The sequence below is a fragment of the Girardinichthys multiradiatus genome, chromosome 5 (genome assembly GCF_021462225.1).
Source record: "Girardinichthys multiradiatus isolate DD_20200921_A chromosome 5, DD_fGirMul_XY1, whole genome shotgun sequence".
In the NCBI taxonomy this organism is placed as follows: Eukaryota; Metazoa; Chordata; class Actinopteri; order Cyprinodontiformes; family Goodeidae; genus Girardinichthys; species Girardinichthys multiradiatus.
The window spans coordinates 42865642-42882050 of NC_061798.1; the positions used below are offsets into that span (position 1 = coordinate 42865642).

Below are 16409 nucleotides of genomic sequence, written 5' to 3' on the forward strand. Positions count from 1 at the left end.
GTCTCAATCCATCTGGGATAAAAAAAAAAATAGATAATTGATTCCATTTTTGTTATTGTCCCCATACGTTTGCGACTAATTTGTTGATCATCACCTGCAGAAGACTCTTCTCCCAGAAACTCAGTGTCCTAAGTATGAGCTGAGTGTGGGTACAGTAAAAAAGAACCAGTAAAACCACCAAGAAGCTTAGTTCAACCAGATCAGAGCCAGCCCTCATCATCCTGTTGGATTTGGTTGTGATAAATGTTTTTGTTTGCATCACTTCTCTCGTGTGAGCAAGGCAACAGCCTGAACTCAGATCACAGTGGGTTCGCTTTTTTTTTTTTGCTGTTTTTGCTTGTGTCGGTTCTGGTAGTGGAAGCTAGTGGATTAAAGTTGCTTCTGAACCTTGATTTGTTTTCTTTTTTGTCTCCAAAACCATCCTTTCTCTGATTTTCGTTAGGTTAGCAGGTTTTGGGTTTGAATTCCAGCCCGGGCTCTTTCTGCATAGAGTTTGAATGTTCTCCCTGTACACACATGGGTTCTGTCCGGGTACTCCCACCGTCCAAAAACATGCATTTGAGGCACAGTTGTTCATCCTTCGTGTCTTTGTGTTGATGGTACCCGACTGGTGAGGGGTGTACCCAGCCTCTTACGCAATGATCGCAAGATAGGTACCAGTCCCCCAACTGGAAAATAATTAATCCTGATTTTTTATAGATTATGAGACTGTTTTATTTATGTATATCAATGTAGCTTCACATTGGTTTTCATGCTACAAAAAGTAATATAAGATGTGACCGCATCCTGCATTTCAGTTTTAATGCTTGAGGTTACACCTAGCAGAAGGATCTTTATTAAAACTCTTAGAAACATCTGTTTTCTTGTACAGACCCGCTCTATTGTTTTAATCTCTTTGTTCAGACTTTTGAATTTCAGGAGGAAATTCAGGTGTTTCTGTTACCCGAATATGACTCTTTAAGTCTAGGTGTAGCCCTTTCTGGAATCATCTTTGTGCTGTGAAAGAAATGTGGGACCAGTTAACAGCCTCTGTGTTGCAGAAAAGGCTGTTTGTTCTGTTTGCTAGAAGACGACTCAACTGCAGGACATCGGAGCAGATGAAGGTAACACAAAGTAAGCAGGAAGCCTGAAACATAAAACCAGAGAACCCAAGATCACATAAACAAAATGGAACCAGAGGAGAAAATTCATGGGAAGAACGTTACACACAATGATCTGATAAGGAGCATCTGAAAACCTGGAGCTTTAAATACTGATGGAAGGTAACTAAAGATACATTACAGGTGTGATGACTCAGAACCAGGCGCAGTAGAAGACCAGGAAACAAGACCAACTGTAGTAAACAAGGAAACAGGGAGCAAAAAACATATGGTAGAACAATAAATTGAAAACAGTTGCATACGTAGAGCCTCCAAAAACAGTAAACCTGAAAGACTCAGAGTCCTTGTACTTATAAAACATCGGCTACATAAATCATTTTGTCTTATTCTAATCTTTCTTTCATAAATGTCCCTTTGGTAGCCAAATACAACCAGCTCACACTTTTTGTCCATGAGGCAAACAGTTTGTCTTAATTTTGAAATGAGCTATTTCTATCATTTTGTTGCTATAGGCTCCTGGTTCTAGTGGCTTATTGACCACTTTTCCGCTCTTTACTATATTTGCAATCATAGCTGCCACTAGCTGTGTTCTCACTTTGTCTTTCTTTCCCAAAGAAAGTCTCTATAAACCAGTGCTTCTCTGTTCTGGTTGAGTCTCTTTTCTATCTTCCAAATCCCCACTAAATGGAGGCAGATGGTTGTTCATCCTGAGCCCGGTTTGCTGGACATTTCTTGAAGCTGAAGGGGATGTTTTTCCTCACTTCTGTCTCCCTGTACTTGTAAGACATTGGATTTACATGAATATTTGAAGCAGTCACCTTGTTTTCTAATATAGACAACTTTCACTATTTGGTATTGGATGATCTTCTAAATGCGAATGCATAGTGATGCAGAAATGTATGTCCTGGATTTGTTTGTTTGTGGTGTCTCTTGAAGCTCTGACTCTAGTTGCTGGTAATGCCTTGTGAATCTTCCACAAACTATTGCATGGGCTTTTCTTTCAAATCCTCCCCCAGACTATTTCTGTTGCGTGGATACCTCTTCTTTGGACACATTTGCCTTCCACTCAACTTTATAATAATACGCTTTAGTACAGCACTTTTTATAGCTAGCTTCTTTAGCAAATTCCTTTTGTGGCTTATCCACCTTGTATAAATCACCATAACAAAACATTTTTGCATTTAACTTTCTTTTAAAAATTTGTCTTAAGCCATATATTTCATTTGTATTTTTTATTAGCTATAAGCCATAATCATCAACATTAACAGAAATAAAAGCTTTAAATATATTACTTTGTGTGTAATTAATCTATATAATACAGGAGTTTCACCTGTGAGTAAAACTGAGTTGAATGGAATGACTTATGACTTAGAAGATTTGTGTGGGACGCTTCATATTTTGATCAGATAGTGACAGAAGGAAATTAGGAAAAATGCAAGGCAGGAGGAAGAGGGAATGTGTGATGGGATCTTCAGAGCGATCAACACTCAGACTGAGATGTTATGTGAGCTGAATCGCAGACTGGATGTGATCCTTACACAGGATCGCAGGCAGGTTGCGGTTCCTGGACTCAGGGGTGAAATGGGATAAATCTTGGAGAAAGTTGTTCGCTCGGATCTGGCAGAAAGACCAGGAATTTGGCTGTTTGAATTCGCCTTTGAGAAGCACCAGCGAGACTCTCAAGGCTGACGGAAAATTAAGAGTCAGCCTAACCCAAATAATTATTGTTTTTCTGAATCTGGCTCCCCTGCACGGCCTTGATGGCTGGCTATCTTCAACCTCTCCTGGAAGTTATGTAAACATGACGCTGTGCACCCTCTGCCCCCTCCCTTCCCTGAGAACATCTGTGGACCTGCTCAGAACTTTGGCCGGTTGATGAACATTCCAACAAACCATCAAGGACAATGACCTCTGGGACAGTGCTTCATGGACTTACTTGCACACACACACACATGCTCAAGATAAACATATGCACCCACTCACACCACCTTCACCGTTCCCAGCATGATGTTGTTTTGTAAACTTGTTGCTTCTTTGTGCTGAGGTTTTTTGCAATCTCAAACTGTATCCTGCTAAGGATAAAGTGTGAAATATGATTTTTTTTCCTTACCTAATGTGGCCTCTTTTCTCATCTAGCAAGGGCAGCGCCTGTGAGTGGGCAGCAAAGCCTCGGTGACCCATCCCCCCCTTGTCTTGTGTCATGATGTATGTTTGGATGGGTTGTACTGGAATTCTAATTTCCCCTCGGGGATCAATAAAGTATCTTTGAATTTGAATTGAATTTGAATGCTATGCAGTAAAGGAATCAAATTCTGGACTTACTACAACCCGGTCTCATGAAACACTGATGAAAAACAGGCCTCTCAAGTCTACTTATTTTGCATTTTGGCATCATTGCACAAAGTAATGACAATTTACAGCCTGGTCTAATAAAATTGGATAGTTTGAAAATGGTGTTGAGGCCCAATGGGAATTTGTTATGCATTTTGTGTCAAATCATATTAGTAGCACAGCAAAAACTTCTCTTCTAGTCTTACCCTCATCCTAACACTTTGGTGAGTTATTTAAATGTTGCAAGAAACACATAAGACCACATAAGGACACAATGAAGTGTCAAACCCCAAGCGTTACAGCCGAATGATGATGGCAAGTCTGCCTCATGACAAGAAACTTTTTTTTATTTGTGTTGTATGAATAAAATCTAATGAATCAAAGTGAAACAGCTCTGTTGAGTCTTTGTGATGGCTGTTTGATTGGTTCACAACATGAGTTCCAGTAAATATAGACCACCACAATGACAGACTACATAAGAATAAAATTAGATTTTTGCTACGGGGGCTTGGGAAGAATATCAGCAGTGGTGACACTGCATTATGACTGCATTTTTCCAAGGCTTGTGTTGGAGCAAACTTCCTACTCAGTTTCAAAACTACAAAAACAATGCAAAGTCATGCATGGTTTTAATATTGCGCACCTGGTCATCAAGACAAGTAATTATAAAACAGAGCAATATTTTTGGAAGGAAATTTAATCAGTTGCACAATGCAGATGAAATCAAAATGAATGTTGTTTTCCTTACCTCAGAAAGATTATGTGTGTAAAACAAGGAGAAAATAATCATTTAAAGTTGCACAATTTCTCTCTGCTTATTGTTTTCATTTTCCCATCTTAATTCAGGATATAATCTCTACCATCTTTTATATATGAGTACTTCAGAATAGTCACTAACTGCTCAAGCAGCATCAGATGGAAATTATAATAAACTTGCAACATGTGAACAAGTTGTATTTTTCAATCAAAGCAACAAAACCAGCATCAAACTACTCAAATTATATTAAATTAGACTTCACATTTTTCAAAATGAAAGGCTTTAAGTTTGTACTGGATAAAAAAACTGTTTATCAATTTATCAGCTGTAATCCAGGCTGCGGTTCCATACAAAACACATTTTCTTAAGTAAATGAAATTCCTTCAGCGCTTCAACGTCCATTCTGCACAAGTCACCATAAACAAGGTGTGATGAAGCAGGAATGTATTTCTTTCCACCAATAAGCTGTGATGTACTGTTTTGTTTTTATGTCTCCCAAAAAAACTAATTCAGATGGAATATCTGCAACATATTAAAACAACCGAAGAAACACTTTTACGGTAATGTTACAGCAGCATTCATTTTAACTACATATTTTAAAGATTTGGTACAAAACCAGCTGTTGCGATTTAGTGAGATATGTCTGTTGAATATATTTCAGTTTCTCAACTGGCCTTGATCCCATGATGTGGATTCCAACACAGAAACAAACAGGCACTTTGTGAAAGGCATTTTCGAACTTCGACATGTAAATCCACTTGTCAGTTTTAGTCGAAAACTAGGTTGGTTACTAGGTTCATTACACCACAATAACTCTAAAATCATAAAGTGTTTGAGCATGCCACAAAACAATATACAAACCATTACATTTGAGTGCAAGTCTTGTTTTAGCAGCTCAGTCTCAGCAGCAGCTCGGGAACTGAAATGCAAGGTGCTTGAGGCTCCAGGCCATTTAGGAGCCCCATAGGGCTAACAAACGTTTCCCCCCCCCGCCCTGTTAAACATCCACTTGACAATTTGCAATGACATCTCAGTAGGAAAACATTAGGGGACAAAGAAATGTTGAACATGAGGGCAGCACTGCTTGTGTATTTAGAAGAATATTTTTTTAAAAGTGGACCTAGACAGTGATTGAAAAAAGAAGACAAATCTGGATTATATTCAAATTGCGCCACTGAAAAGCAGTAAAACAGGCATATTGTCGCAAAACTGAGTAACTTTCTTCTTTGAGTAAATAACATCATTTCATAACATCTACATAAAGCAGCACAAATGGTCTGTCAGACTGTAACAGACAGCAGGCCAAACAAATTTTAAATCACACAGAAAAACATGCATTGTTCAGCTGAACAAAACAGCACTAAACTTAGTCTGAGGTGAAATTGAAGACCACCAACATGGGGCTTTATCCCACTGATATGAATATTTTCAGTTTGAGTCGTTTTAAAAAGCTAAAATCAGCTAAAACATCCACTAATCAGATGATGTACCTACTGTCCAACAAGCTCATGGCCATCTTGCTACCACAGACAAGAAAACTAATTCCCTGTACCCTAGCTCTGAAGCATTCCAGTCTTTGCTCGAGGAACTTTTAGCACTAAGTCTATCAGTCATTAATATAAAAGCAATATTCTTAACAATACCAGACTGCTGAATACATTCACTAAACATAATCTAGCTAAAAGGCTAATAGATTGGAACAAACAATAAAGGGATCATAAATAATGTCATGGTTGGAGAAAGGCTACTTTTCTAAATTCATGTAGTTGCCTGCTGTGCTGCAGTGCTAAGCAAAGCTTTAAACAAAAAATGCAAGATTTAGTTTGTATCTTTGTTTGTATCTTAGTACATGAACAGACAATATGCATTAGCTGCTGCTAATATAAAGTATAATGTAAAATATTATTAAGTTAAGTTGAGATGTCTGCCAAAGACCCAGTGGGACTGGGGTTGGTGATGAGGGGTTTACAAGATCTAAATACTTTAAATGCTAAAAAGAACATTCACATAAAAGGAAATTGTCCCAAAAAATATCTGAAGTTTCCCTGATTTTTTAACTTTTCAACAATTTGAGGAGTAACACGCTAATTGCTGTTTTACAAAATAAAAACTAAGAGGTAGCAACCTTTAATGTTTAGTGCTGCCAACCAAAGACCTTAGTTTGGAGTACTTCATAATGTTATAAACGTACATATAGTATGAGAAGCTGAAGTAGTTTGTATTAACAAAAAAAGCTAGCTGGATCTTAAATAAAAATGCAGATTGTATATGTCATACTAGCCCCAAACACTCACATGGACTGCCAACAAAACACACACTTTTTGTGTCTATATTGGAAATTTCTCATCAAATTTATTAATATTCAAAGACAAAAAGTATCTACAGTTTGTACATAAAGTGCTTGACAAAGAATGGAAATTAACAAAAAAAAGAGTGCCATTTGGTCAGCAAACACAGAAACAAAAGAGAAGCAAACAGATCATCTATTCATGAAAACAAAAACCTGGACTTGGTTTATGAGCAGTGACCATAAAACAACCTAATGTTAAATCTTAAATCTGTGCAATGTGTACTCTGTTTTGTTAGGTGACGTGTGAATACACATAAACTCTTTTACTGCCCTTAACAATGAAAAACATCAAATTAGGCTTGTGATCAAAAAAATAAATTTAAATTAGCTTCACCCGGCACGTAATTATGTTGGCATTTATTAAAAGAAGAGGGGGGCAAAAATGTTCTGATTTTATGATGAGAGAAACATAATTACAAAATGTGTTGCTGTTCTTTGGTTGTTAAAGTCGAAGTAATCATGAAAAAGTTACCACTGTAAACGCCAATAAAAAGTGTTTTATTTCCATTCAGTTATTGGATAAAAAGAAAATCTGGATGTATTTAAATTGTGATTAGTTAAAAGAATTAATGCAAGACAGACTTTATTTTTTAAAGCTATTAGTTCAGATTTATTAAAGATGTGAGCTATGGAAGCAGTCTAAAATGTTAACTACATCCTTGCCCTCAGTCTCCGTCTTCAGGAGAGACTCACAATAACAATTAAGTGGCTTTTAGACCAAAAGCGGCGTGCCCTGAGCTTCTTACAGGAGTCAGTGAGACAAGCATAAAAGGCAGAGATTTTAAAATAACAAGCAGATCGATACTGTGAGACAAAATAGAAAACAATAACAGTCAGAAAATGAGGTGAGATGCTCTACAGTGTGGATTTTACTCTACTTTTACACCAACCAACAGTCCGGAGCAGTTTGATAGATATCGTATGTCTATTGGGAGTGTGAGTTTGTCACAGTGTTATTAAAGTCCACACAAGACTGCGCAGGTGCCACTAAGCTGGATGCACCTACACACTGAAATGGTTTAATTTGTGTTTTACTCATGGCAGCGTTGTGTGGCTTATGGAAGCCACTCTTGGTCTAAGAATGGTTTTACAGAAAACAGACATTGGAACGATACTGGACAAATGATCAGGCATATTTTAAAATATCAACAACTCAAACTGGGCAGGATAGCTCTAGAATATTTCAAGTGATCTGTGGAGTACTGGACTGATTGCTACACTATATTGCCAAAAGTATTTGTCTGTCTACATTTACATGTACATGAATTTTGATGACATCCTATTCTTAATCTATAAGGTCCATTTTATTGATGGACCATTTTGAACTTTATACATCTGCAGCCATGGAAGTGACTGTAACATTTCCATGGCATCCATTGATTTTGTGGTGTGACCCAATACTTTAAGCTATGTAGTGTATATTTAAAATTGTCCATGCCTACACTTGGATTTCAGCCTCCAAAAGACTTGCAGTATGGGGTCCTGAGTCAAGTCTGATCCCCCCCACTCCGGTTTCTGAGACCACTGGCGAGGAGCTGGGAGTCATAATGGTAAGAGAGGACAGCGATGGGGTGAAAGTGGGTGTCATAGCTGACGGGGTAAGTCCTGTGTTCCTGGCTAGAGGAGAATAAGCATATTTGGGGTAGGAAGACTTCCTGCTCACGGTTGGTACTCGTCCAGGTTTTCTTGGAGGAACAGTCCGAATGCCTGGCTGAGCCACTCCGGTTATGAGTGGTGGCGGGTACATGAGAGAGCTCGACTCTGAAGCAAAGTCTTCATGGCCTCCTTGAAGGACCTCATCGGGGAGCATACCTATATCGGTGAATACCGCAGCCAGAGATTGAAAGTGTGGTTCCCAGTCTAAAAGGAAGTCCCAGCTGTAACTACCCTCCAGTGGCTCCTCAAGGCACACCAGTGACGTCAGAGAATCTGCAGGGGCTTGAGCCTTGGAAAGGAGGGCAAACCCTTTTACCCCTGTTGACTCCTCTAAATCTTTCACATTAATTATAGCAGGAAGTAATCCCTCCCCTCCTCCTTCCTCTTTAAAATGGTGGAGACTTTCCGTGCTTGCTATGCCCTTGGCTAAAATAGATAAAATATGTTCTGGTCCTACATCAATAGAGCGGCAGGAGATATTATCAGCTGTTAAGGTAGAGTTGGGAATCTCTGATGTTTGTTGGCTGAATTCATCTCTTTTATAGCAGGGAAACTCATTGATCCACTTGATTTCCTGGTCTTCAGCTGTCTCACCCTCTGCTGATCCACGGCCACTTGAATCTGACTGGGTATATGGGTTTAAGATGTCTCTCTTTGCAACAAAACTTTCGGATTGCGTCAACTCCTGCAAGGAAACGGTACTTTGCATCTGGCTGTTGGATTCACTAGAAGAGTCAGTAATGTGGTGCAGTTGTGCAGCAATGGCAGTAGCCCTTTTCAGAGCAGCTTCTTTAACTTGACATCTGAGAAATAAGCCCATGAAGATGACAAGGACAAAGAGGCTCAAAAGAAGCGACACACTCAGACTAAGTATGTGGTAATCAAGCTGAGCCCCAATAAGTGCTTCAGCTGAGCTGGAAATATTGACAAAAACCAAGCAAGTTGCCGTTCTAGAACCCAACCTGGGACTACCAGCAGATACAACCAGTTCCACCAGATCGTTGCTGGTATGGCTGATTCGTCTGTGATATACAGGACCAGACACAAAGATAGCTCCAACTGTTTCATTAATTGAAAAAACTGGCGATGAAGTCAAAAGGGAGTACTCTACCAGCCCGTCAACCCCTCCATCGTGGTCCATTGCCATCACATAACCTACTGTCTTCCCAATCTTGGTGTTTTCTGGAAGAAGGAAGTGGTACTGCTTCTGAGTGAAGATGGGACTGAATTCATCCACTCCCTTTATGGCCACTTGGACTCTTACTGTAGCTGATTTGTCACCTTTGTCTCTGGCCTCCACTACAAAGCAGTACTCACTTTCACGTTCGTAATCAAATATTTGTCTGGTGTGAATGTCACCTGTAAGGGCATCAATGGCAAAAGCCTCCTTCCTCTCTGGGCTTCCACTGCCATAGTCCATGAAGCAAGAAGACATAATCGAGTAGGTCAGCTGGCCATAAGGCCCAGAGTCTTTGTCAACAGCGTGGACAGAACATGTATGAGAAAATGCTGGTAGGTTTTCCAGCACTGAGCAGGTAACAGTGGGAAACATAAAGTATGGAGTGTTGTCATTCTCATCCAGAACTTTGATAAAGACGACTGTAAAAGCAACATTATGGTTTTCTGATGCCTGCCCCCCATCAGTTGCTCTGATGGTGAGAATATATTTGAAATCTGCCTCATAGTCAAGTGTGTGGTTAACAACCAAAAGACCAGACTGGTGGTCCAGCTTGAGGTGACCTTTACTGTTCCCAGAAATAATTTCATAATGCACAAGGCCATTGATACCCAGGTCAGGATCCCAAGCACTGACCTGGACCAAGCTGGTCCCTATCTGGCTGCTTTCACTCACCTGTGCATGGTACTCTGTGCTAAAGAAGATGGGAGCATTGTCATTGCAGTCTGTAACAGTCACTTTAATGGTTGATGAGCTGTTCAGGGGAGGCGTTCCTCGATCCGAAACCCTTACTGTCAGTTCATAATACTCCGTGGTCTCACGGTCTAAAGAGCTACACAAAACTAGTCTTCCAACATTTTTCATTTCATTTTCAATGGAAGTCATTTTCACTTCCATACAGAATCGTTTTTCTTCATTTCCGCTGATGATGGCATAGTCCAAATGGGTATTTTCTGGGCTCCAGTCTTCGTCGTGTGCAGAAAGAGTGAGCAGGGTGGTTTCTGTAGGTGTATCCTCAGAAACGGTCAGTGTGTAAATATCTTGGTGAAACAAAGGTTTATGATCATTTGAGTCTAGAATCACCAGGTCCACAGAGGTGACTGTGGCTCGCACGGGATCACCCCGATCTCTTGCCTCCACCAGAAGATTGAGCAGGTTGCTGTTTGTGATGGCCCTTAAAGGCTTGTTGGTGAAAACAGAACCTGCAATTACAGAATGTGTATTAGTAAACTGATTTCATTCAGATTGTTCTGGTTCTAGTTGTCTAGTACAGTTATTAATACAGTTTACAATAATTGCTCTATATTGTAACATGACTGAGTTCACAATTTATGGAAACTTCTCCTTTAATGGGTGTTGCTGTAAATTGGCTTTCTTTTTAAGCTAGCTCCGTTATTGTTAGTTCTGCAAGTTGGTCAATCCATCACCATCATGTCTTTGGAAGCACTAAGTTCCCATCTGTCCTTCACTGGTTATTCCAGATTTTGTTGTTGTGTTTTGGACATTTCTGAGCTGCAATCTCTGACCAAAGTTTTTAAACCAACCAAAAACATCCATAAGTATTGTTTCCTTTCAATTTACTGTCTACATTCACAACATTACATGTAGTAACCTCCAGTGGGATGGTGGACATATTCAGCAGCAGCCCGGCTTTAACTTTGGTTGATGCTTCTCTTTCACCAAACTCTGGCTAACCTTTGTATTTTCCCAATGCGTCATTTGATAGCCTATGGCAGATTGTTACTATGATTTGGTGTTCGGCAAATAAGCTATTAAGCTCATACGTCCTCTAGCTTGTACGCTTGAGTTTGATAAATTACATACAGAGCCGAGCCGGCCCAAGTTGAGCAGGTACTAATGGAAGAGGGGCATTAGTGAACTGTTGCAGTCTTTAATTTTAGGCTACAAAGCTCTAAAACCTACTATAAACAGAGTAAATGGGAGAGTATAGAAAGTACAAAGACTCCAAAGTGGCCATTTTGAAAAGCCACAAACATCAGTTGTCAGAGGCATGATTTCAGAAGAATAAGGATATAATTTGTTTCTATTCCTGTTTCATTTCAGGAGTCTGTTTTTTATACTCTGTTTTATATACTTCATGTTTTCTGTCACACCTGATTCTGAGTTTGTCTACTTTTGTTTTTTAGTCATTCTCTTGTTGAATTCTGCCCTGTGTTGTGTTGTGTTTCATACTTAGTTGCTTTCACTTTGTCAATTAGTTTCTCAGTACCTGCCAGTACCAGCCTACCTGCCATGTTTCTGACCCTGCCAATCGATTGTTTTTGTTTGGATTATGTTTCTCTTTTGAAGTAAGTTTTCATTATTAAAAATATTTAACTTTTTTACAATTAATCTACCTCCCCACTGGCTGGATTTAGATCCTATGGAAAACTGTCCAAAAGTAGCATAACTATTGGACTGAAACTTGGTTTTGGCAATCAGGTAGAGAAAATCCTTAATCAGGGCATCCCTAATTTTATAAGATCCAGATGTTCACAAATGTTTTATGATGATAATTATGCAAAACAACTGCTAAAAAGTCAGATACTTGGTTTCATTGGGCCATAACCCCCCACAGCATAAACTGTTAAAACATTTGATTTAACCAAATAAGCAAATGATCACTGGGTTTATTTTGATTTCCTAGAAAAAGAATGATAATATTTGACCATGTGTCGCTGGAGTTTCATCAAAATTGCAGTAGTCATTAGATATTGCAGTGCAACCTCATGTCCTGTGAAAAACTTTCTAAATGAATACCATGTGCGGACTGCAAGAGCAATTTTCTTTTGGGATAGCATCAAAGAGTTTCACCAAACAATTTCTTATTCCACTTCACTGCCACTTAAACCTCTGTACATGATGAGCACATGCATCATGAAGCAGGACCGTCCACTGAGGAACACTGAACACAGGAAGAAAAAAAGACTTGATATCACAGAAGAGACCATGTTATGTTGTTGGATTGTAGTCATAAACCTTTAGTTAGTGTTCGAGCACATTTCCAGTCGATGTTCTCCCCATTAATGAATGAACAGAAATTTCACTGCATATTGAAACATGTTGAAACATGATACAGGAGCATCAATCCTCTTTTTATTAACACAAAGACGGACCAGACTGACGAGAAATTCTTTGCTTTTAGCTTTTTTAAATGATTTTTTTTAACAAGGCAGCACAAGACCAAAGCTATAGATTTTCTGAGAAACTATAGCCCCACAACTCCTTTTTGCCCTCTCCTTTTTCCGGTTCAATAATTTGCTAAATTTGCTCAAGAAAATATAAACACTAGATAATATGCTGTTGGCAGCAGTCAAACTCTCAGTAACCTTCGGTGCTGAAAGCTGAAAAGAAATGTATAGACAATACAAAAAGTAAACTACCAAATATTAACAGATCTATACGGCCACACAAATAAATTATGGTTTGCTGTTTATTAACTCCATCGTAAATTCATTTTTTTTTTTTTACCATTGTCTGGCTGGATGTAGAAGGCATGAAGAGGAGATGAAAGCAGTCTGTAGCTGACCTCGCCATTAAGACCAGAATCACCATCAGTAGCAGCAACAGTGACAACTAAAGTATCTGCTGAGACCAGCTCTGACACTTCCACCTAAAACAGAAAACACACAACAGAAGAATCATAAAATAGAGTCAGTACAAATGTCTGAGTTTAAAGTTTGTCATTAAAACTTTAAACCTAGCGTCATTACCAGATCTTAAAACTAGGAAATACAATGTATTTCAAACATACAACACATTACAGTGTAAATACCTGCATTACAAAAGAAAAACTAAGAAAACATGATTTAGCTGTATGTGATTTAGCTTGACAGAAACTAGGGGCTAGGGGGAACCAGGGGCTGGTAACCAGATCCACTACTACACAGGGAGAAGTAATTTCGCAGGTCTGGAGAATCCTGGTGTTTGTTAACATAATGCCAAGATGGAAAGCTAGCATTGATTTTAACAAGCCAAAGGTAAAGCCCTTCTTTGCTAAATGTTTTTGCTAAATCTCTAAATCTATTTTTCGTGGATGCAAAACACTTTAGACAGCTGTCATTTCTCAGGAGAGGACATCCTGGTAAGTTCAAAGTAAGCAAAAACACAAGAGCTAAATCTCAGACTCCAATGGTCTCAGGCTCATGACATTCAACTTAAAAAAATACACATTAAGTGTGACTTTGGGAGGTTTTCAGTCTCTGAAGAACATGGCTTAAGTTTAGGAAGGTACATCTAAAGAAACTTGGACACGTCTGGGACAATTTTCTTTAAAGAGAAAAGAGCAAAGTGGTGATATTTTAACATACTTCAGTGTACCCAATCGGGGTGAAACAGTTAACGGTCCCAATGGTTAACATAATAACATTCCTGACGTTTGCTACAATCATTTAAAAACATAATTAATAAAAGTAAGGTAACTCTTAGTCTGATGTTAGCGGTCTCCAGAATGGACTGGTTTGTCTGTTTGGATCATTACCCACTTGTCATAATTATTGGACAATCATTACTGTAGCAGAGGTTCTGCTTGTAATCTGCAGGACCAGCCAAAATATTATAGTCTTTATGTCTAAAGCAGTTAGACGAGCCTGTATTTTATAGCATCAAGACAGCAGATTAACTGAGACACCACTTCTTTCAAACTTTCACAATAAAAGCCTTGAGGTGTTCTCAGAACTTTAACTGGTGTCATTAAATCAGCTTCAGCATCCTCTATAGTAAAAACACAATATGATTGCTGGATGCATTGTTTCTTCAGACTTCAATTTGTCCATGACCTCATTTTATAAAAAGGGCACTTGGCAAATGTATTAATTTTGTTTATCTCTAGAAATTATCTTAATGATCTTGGTGCACCATTATACACTGGAGACAGAATATTTAATTAATATTGAGTAGAACCCTCGTGAATGTTTCCAACAGTGGAAAACATCATCCTTTGGACAAATTTCTCTTGTTGTCATCCTATGCAACAAACCTCAGTTAAAGAGGTAAAAAAATCTAAAATCAAAGCTTAAGAAACTGAAACGTTCAAAAAGAAGATGGATATGTTAGCATGTCCACATACAACGTCTCTATGTTAAAAATAAAAGAAGACATATAACAACAAACTATATTGCTGTTGATCTGAGGTTGTACATACAGTATGGTATAATGTTCAGTGTATTCATCATAAGTAGTATTACACTACCAGCTTAATGTCTTTTAAAGAACTGGAGAGAGTTTTCCAAAGTCAACACTGAAGTTTTCATTAAAGGGGTTAAACAAAATAATTTCTCAGTATTACAACTGGAAGAAGTGGGTAACAATGAGGCCAATAAAAGTCAACTTATAAATGAAACATGCAGGGTTTAGTAGAGAGTGAGTTAGAGTTCACATTAAATGCAAAAATACAAATCTTCAATACAGAAAGTTTATTTTTGGCCATATTGCATTTGTAGTTGTCTGTCTTTAATAATAAGCCGTCGAGTTGGAATTTATAGTTAGCAAGTAATGAAGATTGGTAATAAAATCTTATAGCATAGAAATAACTCACATTTATAATTTATGAACCTTTTGTCTGATTCCTCTTTTATTTATACCTGATAGGAGACCTGTGTAAAGACTGGACTGTTGTCATTCACATCCAGAACTTGAACTTGAACCTCTCCGCTGGTCTCGTGGAGCGAGTCTGATGCCCACACTGCCAGAGTGTACTCCTTCTCTACCTCGTAGTCCAGAGCTCGAGTCAACGTGATGACACCCGTGTAGCGGTCAATCGCGAAGGGATCCCTGGTGCCACTGTTGTCTGAAAAACTGTAGGTGATGGTTGAGCTGAGGTCAACGTCATTCGCAGTTACCTGGGTGACCACATAACCTCCTGGTAGAGCTGAAGAGAGAGGAAAAAGTTAGCATTGAAGGTGGAGTTCTGATCTCGGTCATTTAAAACAGAAGACAAGGGGTTCACTGAGAAGGATTGGGCTTACCTTCAGATATATACACGGGCTCCATGGGTGGGATGGCAGGGCTGTTGTCATTGATATCCACCACTTGGACCCTAATGGTGGCAGTGCTGCTAAGTGGAGGCTTCCCCCTGTCTGCTGCCTGCAGGATCAGCCTGGAATATAAAGGCGGAAAGATTGTGATAACACTTATCCGAACGTAATTTAATGGGTGCCTTGCAGAAGTACTCGTATCCCTTAATCTAAATCTACAGCCACAAACATGACTGTATTTTTTTAGGTATTTATTGAATAGACCAACACAATGTGGTGTATAATTCTGCAATAAAAGGAAAATAATCTGAGAAGTGCATTGTGCATTTTGATTCATTATGATAGAAGTCACCTAACCAGTAGTCAGACTCCTCCTGTGTGTTAACCTCAGTATAAATTTAAATGTTCTGTTAAGGCCTCAGAGGTTTGCTGGAGAACATTAGAAAGAAAGCAGCATCATGAAGACCAAGAAACGCATCAGGTCAGGGTTAACGTTGTTGTGAGGTTTAAAGCAGGGTTAGGTTTTTAACAGTATCATTAGATTTAAGCATCTAACAGAGCACTGTTTAACCTGTTATCTGAAAATGGAAAGAGGATGGTACAACTGTAAACCTTGCAAGAAATGGCTGTCAATTTAAACCGACAGACTGGACATGAATCGTATTTATCAGAGAAGCAGCCAAGTTAACTACAGCAACCATTATAATCCTGGAGGAGCAGCAGAGATTCAAAGCAGAGGTGGGAGAATCTATTGAGAGAATAACTAGTAGTCTTACACTCCACACATATGACTTTTACTAGTGAGTGATGATGCTGTCAGGATGCTTTTCCTCAGCAGGGAAACAGAAGCTGATCAGCATTGACAGGAAGATAGATGGAGGGTAATCTGGAAGAAAACTTTCAAGAGGGTGGACTTCAGATTGGGACAGATATTCTGTGGCAACACTTAAAAATGTATGTTCACAGAGTAGTTATGCAAACAAATGGGTAAACATTTTAGTCTCTAGGTGTGGAAAGCTGATAGGGACATACCCCAAAAGGCAGCTGTAACTAAAGGAAATGG

The 16409-nt window shown here is 38.9% G+C and overlaps 1 protein-coding gene across 1 annotated transcript in view; it reads right to left on the reverse strand.

Annotated features, from left to right (window-relative positions):
- Positions 1 to 6516: 6516 nt before the first annotated feature.
- dchs2 (dachsous cadherin-related 2) overlaps positions 6517 to 16409 on the reverse strand; it is a 46930-nt gene continuing 37037 nt past the window's right edge. Inside the window, exons 17-20 of the mRNA XM_047366560.1 lie at positions 15338 to 15468; positions 14954 to 15240; positions 12843 to 12984; positions 6517 to 10573 (exon numbers count right to left, since the gene is read on the reverse strand). Coding sequence (XP_047222516.1) covers positions 7977 to 10573; positions 12843 to 12984; positions 14954 to 15240; positions 15338 to 15468 — 3157 coding nt within the window. The 3' untranslated portion in view covers positions 6517 to 7976. The remainder of the gene's footprint in view (positions 10574 to 12842; positions 12985 to 14953; positions 15241 to 15337; positions 15469 to 16409) is intronic.